The sequence below is a fragment of the Drosophila suzukii genome, chromosome 3 (genome assembly GCF_043229965.1).
Source record: "Drosophila suzukii chromosome 3, CBGP_Dsuzu_IsoJpt1.0, whole genome shotgun sequence".
Lineage (NCBI taxonomy): Eukaryota > Metazoa > Arthropoda > Insecta > Diptera > Drosophilidae > Drosophila > Drosophila suzukii.
In genome coordinates this window covers 80261341-80278726 of record NC_092082.1, presented here as the reverse complement: position 1 = coordinate 80278726, position 17386 = coordinate 80261341, and the positions used below count along the sequence as shown (strand labels likewise).

Below are 17386 nucleotides of genomic sequence, written 5' to 3'. Positions count from 1 at the left end.
TTTCTGGATGTGTGTACAATTTGTAAATTGCGTTTAATACTACGTTACCAACAGGTAAAAATACTACGGCCTTTTCCAACACTAGTCAAGTAAAATATTTAACGCAGCAGGCCTGCCCTTTTATTTCAGATAGCTTCCAAGTGCTTGGCAACCATTTGTACGGAGGACTTAAACAATTACACTTCACTCGCGAGTTCTTTTGTTCATTTGTTTTTAAATTAGAGTTATTTTTGTGTTAAATTGGGGAAACTTTAACGTGATTACTACGTTAATTTTTTCACTCCATTCGAGATCAGTTGGCAGCTCCGTTCGAATAACGGCGCTATTCGCGTTTTTCTGATTCGCCTTTCGCTTTTTCTTCGCTTTGCGAATTTAATTTTTCATTTTCTTTTCCGCGCCAAAACAAAAAGCGGACTCGTAAAATGTGTGACGCAGCGAATCCAGCGAAGCCTTGGCAGCTTTCCGGAATGGCCTACGGCAACGGGGTCTCGGCGCTGTGTCTGCTTCACCAGGAGATCGACCAGTTCTACAACTACATCCAGTCCACGCCCACCGAGTTCTACTTGCGCGCGGAGGCAGTGCGTCGCATCGAGGATGTGGTTCTCTCCATCTGGCCAGGCGCATGCGTGGAGGTCTTTGGCTCATTTCGGACTGGTCTGAACCTGCCCGACTCGGACATCGACCTGGTGGTGCACCACGGCTACTACTGGAACCCCGGACTGCTGCATGAGCTCCAAAGTGAGCTAGTTAGTCAGGGGGTCACGGATCCGGAAACCGTGAGTGTCCTCGACAAGGCCTCCGTGCCGGTGGTCAAGTTCACGGAGCGCATATCCCGAATCAAGTTCGATGTGACCTTCAATGCGGGCGCATCGGGCGTCCAGGCCGCCGAGCTGATCAAGGACTTCATTCGCCAGTTCCCCGAGCTGCCCAAGCTGGTCATGGTGCTCAAGCAGTATCTCAGCCTCCAAGGACTGAATGAGGTCTACAGTTGCGGCGGGGTCTCGTCCTACGCCCTCACCCTCATGGTCATCAGCTTCCTGCAGCAGCAGGCGCGTATCGGTAAGCGCTATAATGCCAACAACAAGCTGGGCCTGCTGCTCCTCCAGTTTCTGGACTACTATGGCCGCAAGTTCGACTTCTTCAAGTACGGCATTTCGGTTCTTGGTGACGGCGGCTGCGTGGAGAAGGAGCGACTTCGCTCCTCGCTGGGCGAAAACAACTGGTCGGTGCTCAGCATCGAGGATCCGGTGACGCCCACGAACGACATCGGAAGGAGCTCCTATGCGGCGCTGCATGTGATGCAAGGATTCGAGGCCGCCTTCATGAAGCTCTCCAAGCTGGTGGACTCCGACTCGGCCAAAATCGTGGGACCCATTCTGGCCAACATGGTGGAAGTGCCGCAGTCCATGGTCAACTACCGGGCTTGGGTGCAGTACAACTTCCAGCACTTGGTGGGGCCCGCTTCCTCTAGTCCCAATCCCGTTGGACAACAGGCGCTCACCGGCTCCTCCACGTCCTCCGCCTCCGAGGACGAGCGCTCGGATGGCCAGCTGACTGTTCGGAACGGATTTCGCCGATGCGGCGATGGTCCGCCCCAGAACCTAGACTTAGAAGCTAACTTGTCCAACCTTAAGTTGAATTAAGTACGTTGGCGATTATGCTACTGGTGATTTTACTATTACAAAATATCATATAACAATTTATTTGCATACCTATTATGCTCGGCATATGAAAACTAAAAAAAAAATCAATTATAGGCTATGTATCGCATTTTTTATTTATTAATTAACAATTAACTTTTACATTTAAAAAGGAAACATGTTTTCGAATGCATAATGACACCTGCCAATGTAGTTGAGTAACTAAACATTTTCCAAATAGCGATAAAGAAATGTAATGCCTAATTGTACTTGTGACATATTATAAATAAAATACAACTTAAGCCGCAATAAGAGATTTAAATTTTTATTTGAATTTATTTAAATGGATATGTGTATATGGAGAACAATTTTAAAATCAAAGTTTTTAAATAAGTCCGCTTGGTTTTGAAAAAAACGTTTAAATTCAAATAATCGATAGCTTTTTTCGCATAGGGATGGCATAGGGAAAAGGTGGTGTCTTTGGTATTTATTTGTTAATAGTGGTATTTTGCACTGTTGTGGAGGGCGATATATATGTTTTCAATATTTTTTATATATATATTGTTCATGCTATGAGGGAATTCCCAATAACGTTATGTTGTTAAAATTTCAACATAGCATTTCCGCAATAGGGAGCCAATAAATAATACTTTTTCATAAAATATATTTCGTACTGCTCTACAGTAGTTTTTCATTAATGATTAGTGTTCATTTAGCGCATTTAAAATGAGGGAATAAAATCAGGCTATTACTTAGTTCTTACAACAAAAAAAAATTGATTATATCGAATAAAAAAATCGACATTCACAAAAACCACCACGCATAAATATTTTTTCGAGATCTATCGATTTTTTGGTATTTTGATGCACTTTTCACATCTCCAGCAGCTATCGAAAAAAAGTGAAGCGTAAAAACTAAACGGTACAAGGAAAATTTATTCTGCCTGTGTGCGTGCTTGTGTTTATGAAAATTAGGTTTTCTGGCATTTGCAATTGTTGCAGCGTCGCGTTGGAAGGCCATAAAACAGCCAGTGGAAACGCCCGGGTGGCGGAAAGAGACTGAATCTGCGTGTGTGTACCAGTGCGCGAGTGCAAGTGTGTGTGTTTCGTTCCGTCCTCTGGTGTCTGGCACCTTAACACAAAAACAACAACAACAACAGCAAGCAGTCGAAGCAGCAACAACACACGCACAATAATAAGGCCCGTGACGTTGTCGCTGCCGTCACCATCGAAAGCAAAAGACCAAAACGAGCTGAAAAACAAATAGCAGTGTGGTAGCGAAAGCAAAAGTCGCGTTCTTTTTTCCAAAACTAGGTGGGTTTTGTTGGATTTTCCACAAGCATTTTCCACCATTTCCATTTCCACGAAGTGATTTGACATGTTGCGCTGCTAGGTCGCCGCTGCCCACACACACACACGCACACTGGCTGGCTCACTCACTCACACCCACACGGCCAGACACTCGCACACACACACACATAGACTAACACTCACACACCTTTGTGGCAGACACGCGTACTGTCTGTCTCCCTCCCCCTCGCACCCACAGTCTGGCCTCGCACTTTGCAATGCAGCCATGCCTTGTCTGTGTGACTGCCTCGGTGTCGGTGTCGGAGTGTGTGTGTGTGTGTGTCTGCGAGCAGCCGTGTCTGTGTGTATTTTGTCGATTTTTATTTTATGTACATTTGTTTACAGTTTTAGATAGATAGCGAAATTTGTACAGCCGGCGGCCATCCGTCGTTGACATTTTCGCAAATTGTAAATGAATATGCTTTTCGGTTTTGCTGTTGCTTTTGCAGCTGCGCGAGTGTGAGTGCGACTGCGAGTGGTGGCCATGTGTGTGTCTGGTGTGTGTCCCCCCCTATATACATACAAACATATGTATTTCTATATGTACTTATGTATGTACATATATAAGTTCATGAACAGTCGCCGCCGTCGACTTGTTTTGATTTAATTTCGCGCTAAATGCAATCGCGAACAATTTTCGCCCGTATCGCCATACCGCCGCTGCGTAACATGGCGGGGAATTTCGTTTGAAGCCGAAAGTGCCAGCAGCAACAACAAGGCGACGATGGCGCCTACATCTGCATGTGGGCCAGTGACTAAGAATCCAATACCATCCCATCCAATCCGAACCAACCCGACTCCTCCTCCACCTCCTCGACTCGACTCGACTCGATACAATCCCTTTCAGCCGTCTGCCTTCTGCCGGCGGAAATGCCGCGAATGTTTTGCACCAGCTGCTGACGCAAGCGCCAACTGCATTTGTCATAAACATGCAAAAAACGACAATAACAATTGCTTACTATATCAGCGTAAGATAGGCGATTTTGGGGGAGGGTTGTATCTGTAACTTGGCACCCTTTTTAATGCTTATTTTTTCCTTTAAAGGTAGCTCAGCCAGAGATATAATTGACCACTTTGAACAGCTTTATTTACCATATTGGAGGCAAGGAAATATTCTTATTTCTACGGTGTATGGGATCAGTCACAAAACAGTGACTACTACTTGACTTTCCTTTTATTAAATATCCTCTTTGTTTTTATTCATAAATTTTATTCTCTTCTAAATAGGATTTCTATGACAAGCGCAACTAGATTGGAGGCATTTAATTAAAAGGTGTTGTTTATCAGTCAGAACATGTATTCTTCACCCCTAAATATAACCACTTATTGGGTTAAACAAGGATCTTTTAAAAACACTGCATTATCTTCTTAAAATGTCTTTTATAAAAATTGCAAAAGGATATTGAAGTAAATTTTGTTTGAACCACTTGGACAATTAAGATAAACTTGACCCCTTTCAGAAGCTTTAATTACCATCTTGTAGGCACCACAATGCTTACATCCTAGGGTTACTTAATCCTGATTGCTAACCCTTTATTAGAATAAAAAATTTTCCATCTATTGGCGTTAAAAATCTTTCGCTAAAAGCTCTCATTTCATTTTTACAATTTTCATAACAAATACATAATTATTTAATATCGAACACTCTTCTAATTTATAATTTCTTCTCTTACAGGCATACCCATTCGCTTGTCCCTAGGTTTTGTGGAACAGCCTCAACACGAATTACCTACCGCTTGCCCTGCAACGGCGATCGACTGTGGTTGCCAACACCCCAGCGCCAGGACCTGTCTCCAGGATCCCGGAATCGCCCAGCACCACCGCCAGCATCAACATCAAACCCAGCCAATCCAGCCATCCAAACAACAGCGGCGGCGGTGCAGATAGCCACAGCTGGAGGCAGCCATCCTGGCTAGACAGGAGCCCCTCGGCCACCACAGACGGATCCGGAACCATGTCGATGAACACCACCTACGACGCGCCCAGCATTAGCATGGACAACCCGCTGACGCAGCTGGTCAAGGAAGGCTGGCTGATGAAGCGGGGGGAGCACATCAAGACCTGGCGCCAGCGGTACTTCATCCTCTACTCCGATGGACGACTGACGGGCTACCGCAGCAAGCCGGCAGACAGTGCCAGCACAGCCTCGGATTCACTGCTCAATAACTTTACGGTGCGCGGCTGCCAGATCATGACCGTAGATCGGCCCAAGCCATACACCTTCATTATCCGCGGCCTGCAATGGACCACGGTCATCGAGAGGACATTCGCCGTGGAGTCGGAATTGGACCGCCAGCAATGGACGGAGGCCATCCGTCAGGTGTCCAGCCGGCTCATCGATGTGGGAGAGGTGGCCATGTCGCCATTGGTTCAGACAGACATGTCCGACGTGGACATGGCTGGCGTTGCCGAGGTGGAGCTCTCTGAGCAGTTCTCCGTGCAGGGCACCACCTGCAACAGCAGCGGCGTTAAGAAAGTGGTAAGTAGTACAGTCACTGGCCAATATTGTGATAGAACTGACTCGTTATCTCGTTGCAGACTTTGGAGAATTTTGAGTTCCTCAAGGTGCTCGGCAAGGGCACCTTCGGTAAGGTTATCCTGTGCCGCGAGAAGGCCACCGCCAAGCTGTACGCTATTAAAATTCTCAAAAAGGAGGTCATTATCCAGAAGGACGAGGTGGCCCACACCCTGACCGAGAGTCGTGTTCTCAAGTCCACAAATCATCCGTTCCTCATTGTGAGTATAGTTTATATTACACTAAAAGAGCAATTATAGCAAGCTAATCTAAAATATATTTTTGTTCTTCTCCAGTCACTCAAATATTCGTTTCAAACCAACGACCGCCTGTGTTTCGTGATGCAGTACGTAAACGGAGGCGAGCTCTTCTGGCATTTAAGCCACGAACGCATCTTCACCGAGGATCGCACCCGCTTTTATGGGGCAGAGATCATTTCCGCCCTGGGATACCTGCACTCGCAGGGCATCATTTACCGCGACTTGAAGCTGGAGAATCTTTTGCTGGACAAAGATGGCCACATCAAGGTCGCCGACTTCGGTCTGTGCAAGGAGGACATCACCTACGGCCGCACAACGAAAACCTTCTGCGGAACACCAGAATACCTAGCTCCAGAAGTATTAGATGACAATGACTATGGCCAGGCGGTGGATTGGTGGGGCACCGGCGTGGTTATGTACGAGATGGTGAGTCCTTTGCATCCATAGCTAATAATTGGATTTATAATAAAAATGATTTTTTGACAGATCTGTGGTCGTCTTCCCTTTTACAATCGTGATCATGATGTGCTCTTTACATTGATTTTGGTGGAGGAGGTCAAATTCCCACGCAATATTACAGATGAGGCGAAAAATCTGCTGGCAGGCCTTCTGGCCAAGGATCCCAAGAAGCGTTTGGGCGGTGGCAAGGATGATGTCAAGGAAATTCAAGCACATCCCTTCTTTGCGAGTATTAACTGGTCAGATCTGGTGCTGAAAAAGGTGGGAGCTGGTGGAATACGTATTTTTATATACTTACTAATTGCACATTACGTTTTTTCCTCAGATACCGCCGCCTTTTAAGCCTCAGGTCACCTCCGATACGGACACACGGTACTTCGACAAGGAGTTTACGGGAGAGAGTGTGGAGTTAACGCCGCCGGATCCTACCGGGCCGTTAGGCTCCATAGCCGAAGAGCCGCTTTTCCCGCAGGTAAGAGATTATGGGAAACAATCAAAGTGGGTCACTGTATGCTCACTCGATATTTTTGGTTTCGCCGCCACAGTTCAGCTACCAAGGAGACATGGCCTCCACGTTGGGCACCTCGTCGCACATTAGTACTTCCACCAGTCTCGCATCGATGCAATAGAACAAGTTTACAAACTTTTACAAGCACACATCATGTTCTGCTTCATCACCTATTACTATACTATACCTATACCATATAGAAATGGGCAAAAGAAAACAAAAAGCAAGAATATATTAAATAATAATTATACCATGATAACGAAGGCAAGCAAAGGGTTTTCTTGCTAGTTTATATACACCAATAATAAGAGAATTGAATTGATAGTAACTTATTTTTTATAACGAGAAAAGGGAACGTTAAACGAAAGGGCAGCAGCCTTAGCCGAGGAAAATAATAATATTTACTACATATGATTATACACATAAATATATAACACTTGGGCATTGCGCTAAAAGTGATTAGTTAATTTTAAACGCAAGCAAAACATTTCACTAAGCGACTCAGAGACGCTGCGTTATAGAGTAGTAGGATTAGGGCATGCATCCTACTAGACGGATCGTCTAAGGGCCGCTTGCTCTGAATGTTTATACAGATACTGATTATTCACGCAGACAGCACTCACGCAGACACTTAGCATATAGCAAACATGAAGTTAAGTTAACTGAACAGCAACAAATCGAAATACACACATTCAACCCCGCCCCCACATGCAAAACTCGTATATATACATTATTTATACTCCAAAGAAGCAAAAAAGAAAGAAATAATTACGAGTTATATATAATGTTAAAATTGCCTCTAATGTGCTGTGCTTTATGCAAAACTACAACAACAGAAACAAACAAACTAATAGTTAATAAACAACGGAAACTTACATCAATGCAGTTTATAGGCGCCAATAATTAGCAAACAACTAAATCTTATATTCAGGCAGACATATATTTCGAAAACAATAATAGCAAGGAAAAAATTACAATTGACGCCATTTTTTATTATAATTTTTTACGAAAAATATATTTGTACATATTTATAAAGGGCAAAAACCTTTCAAATGAAATGCAAAAAAAACACAAAAATTAAAAGTGTCGCGTGGCAAATCAGTCTCCATTTTGAGGCCACAAAATAAGGTTTAACCTTTGGCACGAGAAAAAAATGTATCTTTGTCATTTAATTTTTGGCATTGAAAAGTTCATAACACGTTTTGTATACTAAGAGCAAGTCAGGCAAAAAAATATATATATAAATCAACAACAACAGACTTACAAATAGTTCCAAGAGGAAGATTAAAAAAATTATATAAACGGAATAAAATATAAAAAGAAAATAAAGAATTTTTGATATTTTTATATGCGCAATAAAAACAAAAATCAAGAAAAAACACAAAACTAAACATAAAATTTATTTTATATTTCAAAAAGAAAAGCAAAATAAATTTTGTAAATAAAAATTAGTAACTCAAGTTCGGGCATTTCAAGTGAAAACAAAGAATTGAAAGCATAATCTCTCTTCTAAATGTTAAACACAACCTATCAATCGATGAACACAATAAACAACAAATATTGAAAACGAAGCGATTAAGAAACGATTAAAATGCCAAAGAAGCGGCAGAGTTAGGAGGAATTCGAAGATAACCGACAGTTAACAGCCAGTCGGGCTAGTTCGGTTAAGGTCTTGGACTTGTGATGGTTCCGAATCAGGACTAGGAACGAACTTACTAGCTAAGGCAGCTCAAGCCCCGGAAAGATATCAGATAGCTCCGATTGAACCAAACCCTATATCTTTTAACAGCTTCAAGGTCCTTGCTTTCTGCTCACCAAGCTTGCGGCTGACACCTAGGCTAGCCAATATCAATCTCAAACCGATCAAGCAATACATAGACAAAATATAGAACCCCCTAAGCATGGCTTACTAGACATACAATCCGAGGAACGACTTCAACCGACCCATGAACCCTTTTGATAGACTCGTTAGTCAGCCCACATAGGTGGAACAGCTAGAGATCTATGGCAAAGATTTAGAAAACTGTTAGGGACAGCTGAAGCAAATTGAATACTAGCCTTAGTGGACGTGAACATCTCTAGGTATCCCAAATCGAAGCATTTTCCCCCCGCCGAACGGGGCAGGAGGAAATCTATAAAAATAGTTGTCTAAGTTTACTGATTTTTGTATGACAATTTTTGATTTCGATTTATTAAAACACACACTCACACGAACTGCAAACAACAATGTGTTCTAAAGCAAAATAATAAAACAAAATGGTTTAAAACATGACTATATATTAACAGAAACCGAGAGAGATATATCCAATCAGATCGTAGATCAAGTCGAGCAACTTGAGTTGTTTTTTGTATTGTAGAAAGAAAAACATAACCCTGTTCCCACAACCTAGATCCAGATCCAGACCCCAAATACTAACCGAAAATTTGATTAGAAGTAATTTTTGATAGGCGAAACTGCGGCTTTCGCACAGTTTTAATTATTAATAATATTTAATAATGATAATAATGACTAAGCTGATTTATAAAACGATTCGAGTTCGAACTAAAGCATACATAATATATACACCACTATGTATATTCAAAGAGGACTAACATCAACTGAGCAGCAACCATGTAGATAATATACGATCTGCATAAGTACTATAACGATTACGATTAATTTAATTAATTACGAGGTGTTCTATTATTTAACGGACACCAAATCGCTGGAAAGATTCCTCGTCGGAGCCGTGGCTGACAAAAACAGCGCAAATTTTTTAGCGGTGGAGTACCTGCTGGAGAAGGGATACCCCGCCCTGTACGACCAGCACTTGTGTAGCGTTTGGGCCAAAATGGGGTACACCGATGTGCGTCTGCGGTGGGCGTACAAGACGGCGACGTTCCAAGTTTATTATACAGTGAAAACATAATAATAAAAGTACATAAAAATTATATTATTTGAAGTTTGTTTTTGCAAAGAGGGTTATGGGTTATACTAATGATTTTCCTAAGACCATTTGATTTTCTCTCCTTTTTTTAATGATTTCCTGGTGTTTTAACCATCTTTAAGTTGTGCAACATAGTTGGCAGCTAACAGGCGTATAAACGTACGAGTAGCAATAGATAATTCACAGAACATTCGTAAGCGGCTTTTCAGATTACATAAGTCGTGCGGAAAATTTTCAGCAATAAGAATTCTTTTCACCTCATCCCCAGCCTCTGGGAAAATTGGGTCAAGAAAACTATGCGAAAACGAGGGAACATCTGAAGTGGTTGTGGAAATGGAGGAAGCGGCGAATAAAAACCCACTGGACAAGCGCCAATGACCGACTTAAATATTCGGGAGCAGCAGCCGGAGTCCGAGGAATACATAGGAGTATGAGAGTGGGCAGTTCTGGGCAAGAGCGGTGCGTGACAGGCCGAGGTCCCACTTCCACTTCCACCTCCAGACCTCCAAGTTCTCCGATCCCATCGCCATTGCCGGGGAACGCGAACAATGCGTTTTGTCCGATGATTAATTGCAACGCAATCTTGGGGGCCACCGAGTCGCGGACGCAGTGGAGGCAGCTTTCCCCCAACCTCGAGTACATATGCCTGGGATATATGTGCTCACTATATGTATATGGGTATGTATGGACAGAATGTGTGTCGCTCCAGCCGGCGGATATAAGCGGATATAAGCGCGTATTTACCGCGCGACACAAAGCTATTAATTTTTAGCAACTGCGCCCAACCAAAATAGCCGAGACAAAGCGAAGAAATTAAATTTCGAACGCAACGAAAGCGAAAGTGAATCAAAGTGAATCATTTTGAACTTGAGATGGGTTTTATGGGCTGGGTTCGGTTCGTTTCGATTCGTGTCGAGGTTGTTTCTGGGTGGGGTTGCATCCTTAGACCAATACTGCATTGGCAAGCCCTAAGTGCTTTGGAAAAGTGCGATTTGTACTTTCCCTTTTCGGAGCTGCCCAAGTCAAGTTGAGCTAAACCGAGACCGAGTTGAGATAGAGAGCTTATGACGGATAAGACGACAAATGAAATGGCAAACACCGAATCCAAATGAAAGCCAGCAATGGAAAATGCTTGCAGCGATTGCTTGATGCTCTTAGGCGGTATCTTATCTGAAAACAATTTAAAGATGGTATAAAATATATTAAAAATTCTGTGTAATCATAGAACGGTAATCATAGTAAAACTCTTAAAAATCTGTTTTTTGTAATGTTGGTATGTATAATTACTTTTGGCTTATGTTATCATTGTTCCACTGTATATGGTTGATATTAAGATAGATTAGAAAATTTGTTATAAATATTAATTTTGGAAAATGTACATGAGTTGGGATAGGTATTTTACCTTTTCATAGGAAGGGTTCCTAACTTTTTCACACTAAACGGAAATGCAACTCAAAATACCCACTGGTACCAAATCAATTTTGATAAAACTAACGAATGCTAATTAACTACAAGTGAACTTGGGAAATCGGGTACGTTTTGGAAAATGTGTGCTTGAACCAACATTGTTTTCCTACCAACTTATGCCCTCATCCCTCCAAGAGGGAAGCGGCTCGTTTGCTTTGTTCGCTACGCGCGTTTTTCGCGCTTTTCATTTGCCAAGCGATTTTTCTATTTTCACCTCCAGCTCTTGGGGGCTCTCTTTGCTTTATAGTAATGTGAAAATTTCTGAAACTAGAAAAATAACAAACAACTATTTGTTGTTGCTGTTGGGCAGCAGCGGCAGCATAGGCCTTTGCTTGCCATCATGAGTATGTGCTGGCACTTAACAACTTCAGCATTGGAGTCTAGGAAAAGCGGAGAAGAAAAGTGAAATACATCAAGGCACGTCACATCCATCAGACATTTATGAGCAGCACGAGAGCACGCCCCACTCCAGAGCGGATCAGGTCTTGGACCAAGACCAAGAGCAGTACCAAGACCAAGAGCAAGACCAAGACCAAGACCAGGTCCACCTAAAAAACAGGCTTCCAGCCATCAGCGAGCAGGCCCAAAAGCCCAGCCAAAGCGTGGCTAATGAATTGGAATTGTTCACAGATCAGAGGGGGAGAAGGAAACCCTGGTCTAAGTGTCGTCTAGCTGCAATCGAAATTAATGAAAAACTTTCGTTTATTTAATTGCACAGCCGCCCAGACAGGACAGCAGAAGATGGCTCAGAAGAGGGGTCCCAGGGACAGGTTTATGGGTTATGGCCATATCAAATCCATAGGGCAAGACCGACCAGCCAGCCGGCTGGATATCCAACTCAATCCAGCCTCAACTTCGCCTTCGACATCTGAGTGAAAATGATTGATTGATTGATCGGCGCTTGTGTTCGGTTTGTTTGGTTGTTAATATTATTTGCCGCTTATATATAGCAATCGGCGTTGTCAGTATTTGGCTGTTGTTACTCCTTTTTGGTGTAGCCGAAGATTTGTTTGACTTTTTAGCGGGCAATTATTTATTTGTTTCGCGCATTATTCGCCGATTTCGCTGCAATTTTCGTTTGTTCGCTTTTAAGGGGATCACCTAAACATCGGTCGATTCCACCAGCCACCAAACGGACAATCTTTGATTGAGACTGATTGTGGGGAGGCTCTTCGGTAGCGAACGGGGGAATTGATGGCTCTCCAATCCGGCGGCTAATTGCCGCCGGAGTGCGGGAAAGTGTGGCGACAAGTGATCCACTTTTACGAGATGAGATGAGTTATGTGTGATCTGCTAATGATCAACTAATGGCTAACGATGATCTACTTTGCCACTCGTCTGTAGATTATCACTTGGATAAAACACGACTTATCCGGAATTGCAAGTAGTAGATATGGTTAAATATTTGTGTGAAAAGATCATTAGCAGGGGCTACTCTTAATTGGAATCATGTTTATAAGAAGGATTTTGTATATCTTTTTTTTTATATATATATCTTTGCTATTGACTACAATCGTTGGGTAATTTTAGTTCATAATAAGAAATATATGATGCTTATATCATCTAATAATATGAAAACCATCTAATACCATCCATCCACTTCCATAAAGTCCTATCTCCACCTACATATGGCATATGAGTTGCAACTATCTAGGCAATTGCTACTAGTACAAACAACTTCGCACACTCCAGATTCCGTTTCGGTAGCGTACATTTGTTTATCTAAAAAACAAGCACTCATCCACTCACTGACCAACTTGATGCACTCACTCCAGATCCCGAGAACCTTTTCAACTTTGACCGCATTGCGAATATTTTGGTCATGTTCAACAGCGTTTTGGATTGGCTTCGGTGCACATGTCAAGCGTTCCAGTTGGCCACCTCCTCATTCCTCTCCTCCTCCGCATGTTGAACATAATAAAAACGGGTCAACATGGCACACATCTCTACTCCCATTCCGAAGGAGAGTCTTTGGCTCCATGGTCAACTTGTTGTCAGCTGAAAGGAGGGATCTCGGGATCTTTGGGGGGGTTTGGGGTTGGGAGAGAACAGAACACAGCATAGACGCCAAATATAGACGTTGGACAATTTCCGAGCATGCCTTGGAACGCCTTTATTATATGACTCCGTCTAAACTCATAGTCGCAGTCCATGGAGTATGACAAAAAAGAGCCATGTACGAGTTGTTATAAGCGATAACCTAGAAAGAGAAATGGCAAAAAAATACCCGCAACATATTCTTTTTTATCTCTTGCAGGAGGGGAATTGCGAATGGGAATGGGAATCGGAATGGTATGGGATGGTCTCGTCTCAGATGGGCCAGAATGGGCTGGCAAGACAGAAGAAAGCTGGCCGAACACACCTCGAAAATGTCGGAAAGTGTGCGGCGATAAGCCAGCGACACGACAAAGATTCTAATTGCAACCTGGACAAAGGATGTGAGACAAGGGAGCACTTGGAGAAAAATCTCCCGAAGAATTGATCATCAATTCGATGGGTCTTGCAATAAATCACAGTCTTGGGGCAATTTAGAAAATATTTAAATGAACTGGTGAATGAACAGACAATAGTGGTAGAAAGATTCGGCATTCTAGCACATATCAAGTTATTCAGGTTAAGTATTATTTTTATAAATATTACTAAAAATAAGAAAATAAATATGTCTTAACTTAAAATATTGCTCAAAAAATAATAATGTATAATATAATCCGATATCTATTTTCTTTTCATTTTTGAATGAAAAATTAAAACCTTTTTTATGATTTCCGCTGTCTAGGAACACTAGGGTAAGGTTGACCCACACTCCTAGAAATATAGGAACACTGTGTGCGGTAGCTGCTGACGATGATGAGCTGACTGATGGGGATGCGATGAAGATGTGGATGTGAATGTAGATGAGGATGTGGATGTGGATGTGGACAGAGATCAGCAGGCGGCACACTCTGCCGTTAGCCGGGGAATCAATTTCCCAACCCAAGCTGTTGCACCTTCCAGGTAGGTGTGGCATCCCCATCTCCATCCCCTCTCCCCACAAATGTGTGTGCTTGGTGGACTCGGAACACCACCTTTGACTGGGGAACGGCCAAGACGACCAAGACGACGAAGACGTCGGCGGCGCCTTGCATGTCCGCCTGGCCATTCGCAGTCCACTTGCAGCGGCCATTATGCAATGTCACGATTCGCGAGCGCGCATAATGAACTTTTGATGTTGTTGCTGGCCAGAGCCAAAATGCCCAGCGCACACATAGATGCAAACCCACACACATCTATATGTACACCTAGATATATCCATATCCCAGCAGCAGCCACTAAGTAAACCCCACAAAGTAGCAGCTGACCATGGCCAGAGATGAGTAAGTGATATGGGCTAATTCCTGCTGGGAGAGTGATGGGCCCTGATGCAGCATTAGAACTTAATCCGGAACGAAGCACTTTCCAGTGGGTTTTAATGAGAGGAATTTATTAGCATACACAATGTATTGCTAAACTCCAAAGTCTGTTCATAGATCATCAAAGTTATAATGAGGGAGTTAAGGTTTTACAATCAATTAGTCTAGAGTAAACTGAGCTTAAAATTAGAATAGAGAAGATCGTGTTACCCAATCTATAATTGTTTATAAGTCTTTGGAGGTTATAGGGACGAAGTTTGTAAGATACTAGGTTATAGAAGAAAATTCACAAAAATTATTTTGCTATTCGAGAAGAAGAAATAATTCCATTCCATTCCATTCAAACCACCATCTTATTATTATATCAAACCAAATCATAACATATTTTTGTAAGTTTCCCTTATAATCCTTTTTTAAACCCTAATCACTGGATCATCTCTAGCTCTGATGTAACACACACACAGTTGCCGCAAAAAGAGTGCGGCTTGCATATGATCCGAAACCCGAGCAGAGTTGGTAATTGCTATATAAACGTTGGGTAGTTTTTTCGTCTTCCACTTGAGCTTCTTGCCCAGTTGTGTTTTTTTTTCAAATTTGGTAGTTTGTTTTTATTGCCTTCGTCGCATTGGGTGGCATTGAACCTGACTGTCTAAAAGGTTGCCCCATCATCGGACTCCTCCTCCTCCCGCCTCCCGTCATCCACCTCCGCTTTTTAGCCACTCTGGCTAGCCGTTAATGCGCCAAAAAGGCCAACAGGTTGTTGGGCAGAAAGGGAAGAAGTAGAGGATGGTGGCAAGGGTCCAATGCATGACCCATCATCATCATCATTGCCATGGCAATCACTGTGATCTGGGCTTATTTAAGGGCCTGTTCTTTACTTTCACATGCATATCTGCATCTTTCGGCCCATTCCACCTCTTTTGTGTAAGACATTTTTTTGGCAATTGCATGGAAACCGCTGATTAAGCCCAACACCGTACCATCCGAAAACGTGCCACATTTGGCCACTCTTGTCCCAGTCTCAGTCCCATTCTCATCCCCATACCCGTTCCCAAATTCCCGATCCTGTCCGAATTCCGATTTCCCATCCTGTCCCTTTTTGATTGGCGTTGCTGATTTCGGTTTTTTGTTTTGTTTGGTTTTTTTTTTCGGACTGACAACATAATATTAAAGCCAATTAAGGCTAAATTTATGCGTACAGCATTCGGCCAAGTCCAAGTTGGGCTGTTATTTCGGTTCTGGTCGGCAATTATTGGGTCCAAGTGGAGCGGGGCACGTTAACTGCCAAAGTAAACATTTCCTTGTTCTCGGCATATTTTGGGCGCATTTCTTAAATGTGTTGCCTGCCTTTGCCCGTGGGCCAATATCAGTGGTTAGAGCTCTGTTGCTGGCTTGTTGCTGATCGTTCCAGGGCATAACTGCAGTTTGTGGCAACATGTTAATTTCTTTATTCCCAGCCTCGGACAGCATGTAGGCAGCCCAAGAACTTTGGGTTTGTGGATGGGGCCAGCTTTAGTGCTTAGTGCTGGGATTTCACATCCGAGGTTGGTAAACAAGCGATTTAATCTAATTTAGCACTGACAGCTCCGATTTGTTATCACAAGCTTAACACTTTCGTGCTTATCTCTCTTGTCTCACTTCATAAAATACATTTTGTGTTTAAACAAATATTATCTTAATCTTGAGCTTATATTAATACTTTCTCCACCACACCTGTTGTGTTTACCATTTCCGTTTGCACGAATTGAAATAAGTAATTGCTTAAGACCCATAACAAATAATAATAAATCAAGCAAAACAACGAAATTCACGAAAGGTTAAATAATTTTTATTTTAAGAATTAATAATATTTGTTAAGTCGTTAATAAAACGCTTGAAAAGCAATGATAACGCGTTATGAATATTCCTGAAAAATCTGTTTAAAATTGATTATATGTGTGGTGATAAAATTATACAAAGTTATTCATATCGTTTGAATTCAGACCTCTTTACATAATTTTTATAACACAGATTATACCGATATAAAGAATAAAACGATTTCATTAGCTTATATAGTGTTTTCTCAATGTTAGGACTTTGAGCTTTTAAAGTATATAATCTAATGTAATCAAAATATAGTAACCTTTAACCATAAGCAGTGCTCCAAATGGTTTTACCAATCCTCGGCTGGAATAAATTAAATTCACAATCTTTTCATCTATCTTTGTATCTTAATCTCCTCCAAGTCATAAAAAATCAATTCAGCTTGGCTACTTTATAGTTCTTTGTTCTGCATTTTATTATTCATTTCTCTCCGCTCAATAAACAAGACGAAGACTAATCCTAATCCGAAGAATGTTTTTCATTCCATTACCTCGAATCTCGAGTCCGAACCTGCTGATTATGCAACGAGGTAGGAGATAGCATAACTTAATTATTCCCATGCCACACCGACTTGGCTATATAGGCCATATAAAGCACATTGCATTTCATTTCGCATGCAGCTGGGTAGGAAGAGGTAGATCCGAGGAGGAGGAGGAGGAGGCGGAGGGGGAGCGTGCCACCCGTGAGCTGGAGGTGTGGATGCCCCATGTGGCGAGGCCAGTGCCACCGTTACAGTATCAGCAGCGGGGTGTCTACTCATGCAACATTGCAATTAATTAAATTTTATTTTTAAATAATTGTTTTTAATTAAATTTTAAAAGATTTGCGCAAATTCATGCAACACCCCAGCGGCCAGCAAAGATGGACAGGTGGGTGGTTGGTTGTGTGTTTTGCTGGTGCATCTGCCTCGTGATCATGCAATCATTGAATCATTCACGTATGAGTGATGTTGTCGGTTGTCTGCAGTCGGCAGATGTGATGCAGTCGATTTCCACAAGCTTCCCAGGAG

General features: G+C 42.5%; 2 protein-coding genes across 3 annotated transcripts; both read left to right on the top strand.

Moving 5' to 3' along the window:
* The first annotated feature begins 174 nt into the window (after positions 1-174).
* Positions 175-1952, top strand: Trf4-2 (Topoisomerase related function 4-2). The gene has a single exon (XM_017081041.4). It carries the CDS (start codon positions 423-425, stop codon positions 1641-1643), a length of 1221 nt encoding a protein of 406 aa, XP_016936530.4. The 5' UTR covers positions 175-422; the 3' UTR covers positions 1644-1952.
* A 519-nt stretch (positions 1953-2471) lies between these two features.
* Akt (Akt kinase) lies at positions 2472-7059 on the top strand. Of its 2 annotated transcripts, none has more exons than XM_065865493.2 (7): positions 2472-2561; positions 4665-5468; positions 5528-5725; positions 5801-6190; positions 6251-6484; positions 6549-6695; positions 6769-7059. In XM_065865493.2, exons 2-7 carry the CDS (start codon positions 4944-4946, stop codon positions 6850-6852), a joined length of 1578 nt encoding a protein of 525 aa, XP_065721565.1. In that variant the 5' UTR covers positions 2472-2561; positions 4665-4943; the 3' UTR covers positions 6853-7059. The 2 variants fall into 2 exon arrangements, with proteins under 2 accessions (XP_065721565.1, XP_065721564.1); XM_065865492.2 differs by having other exon boundaries at positions 2516-2953.
* The last annotated feature ends 10327 nt before the right edge of the window (positions 7060-17386 follow it).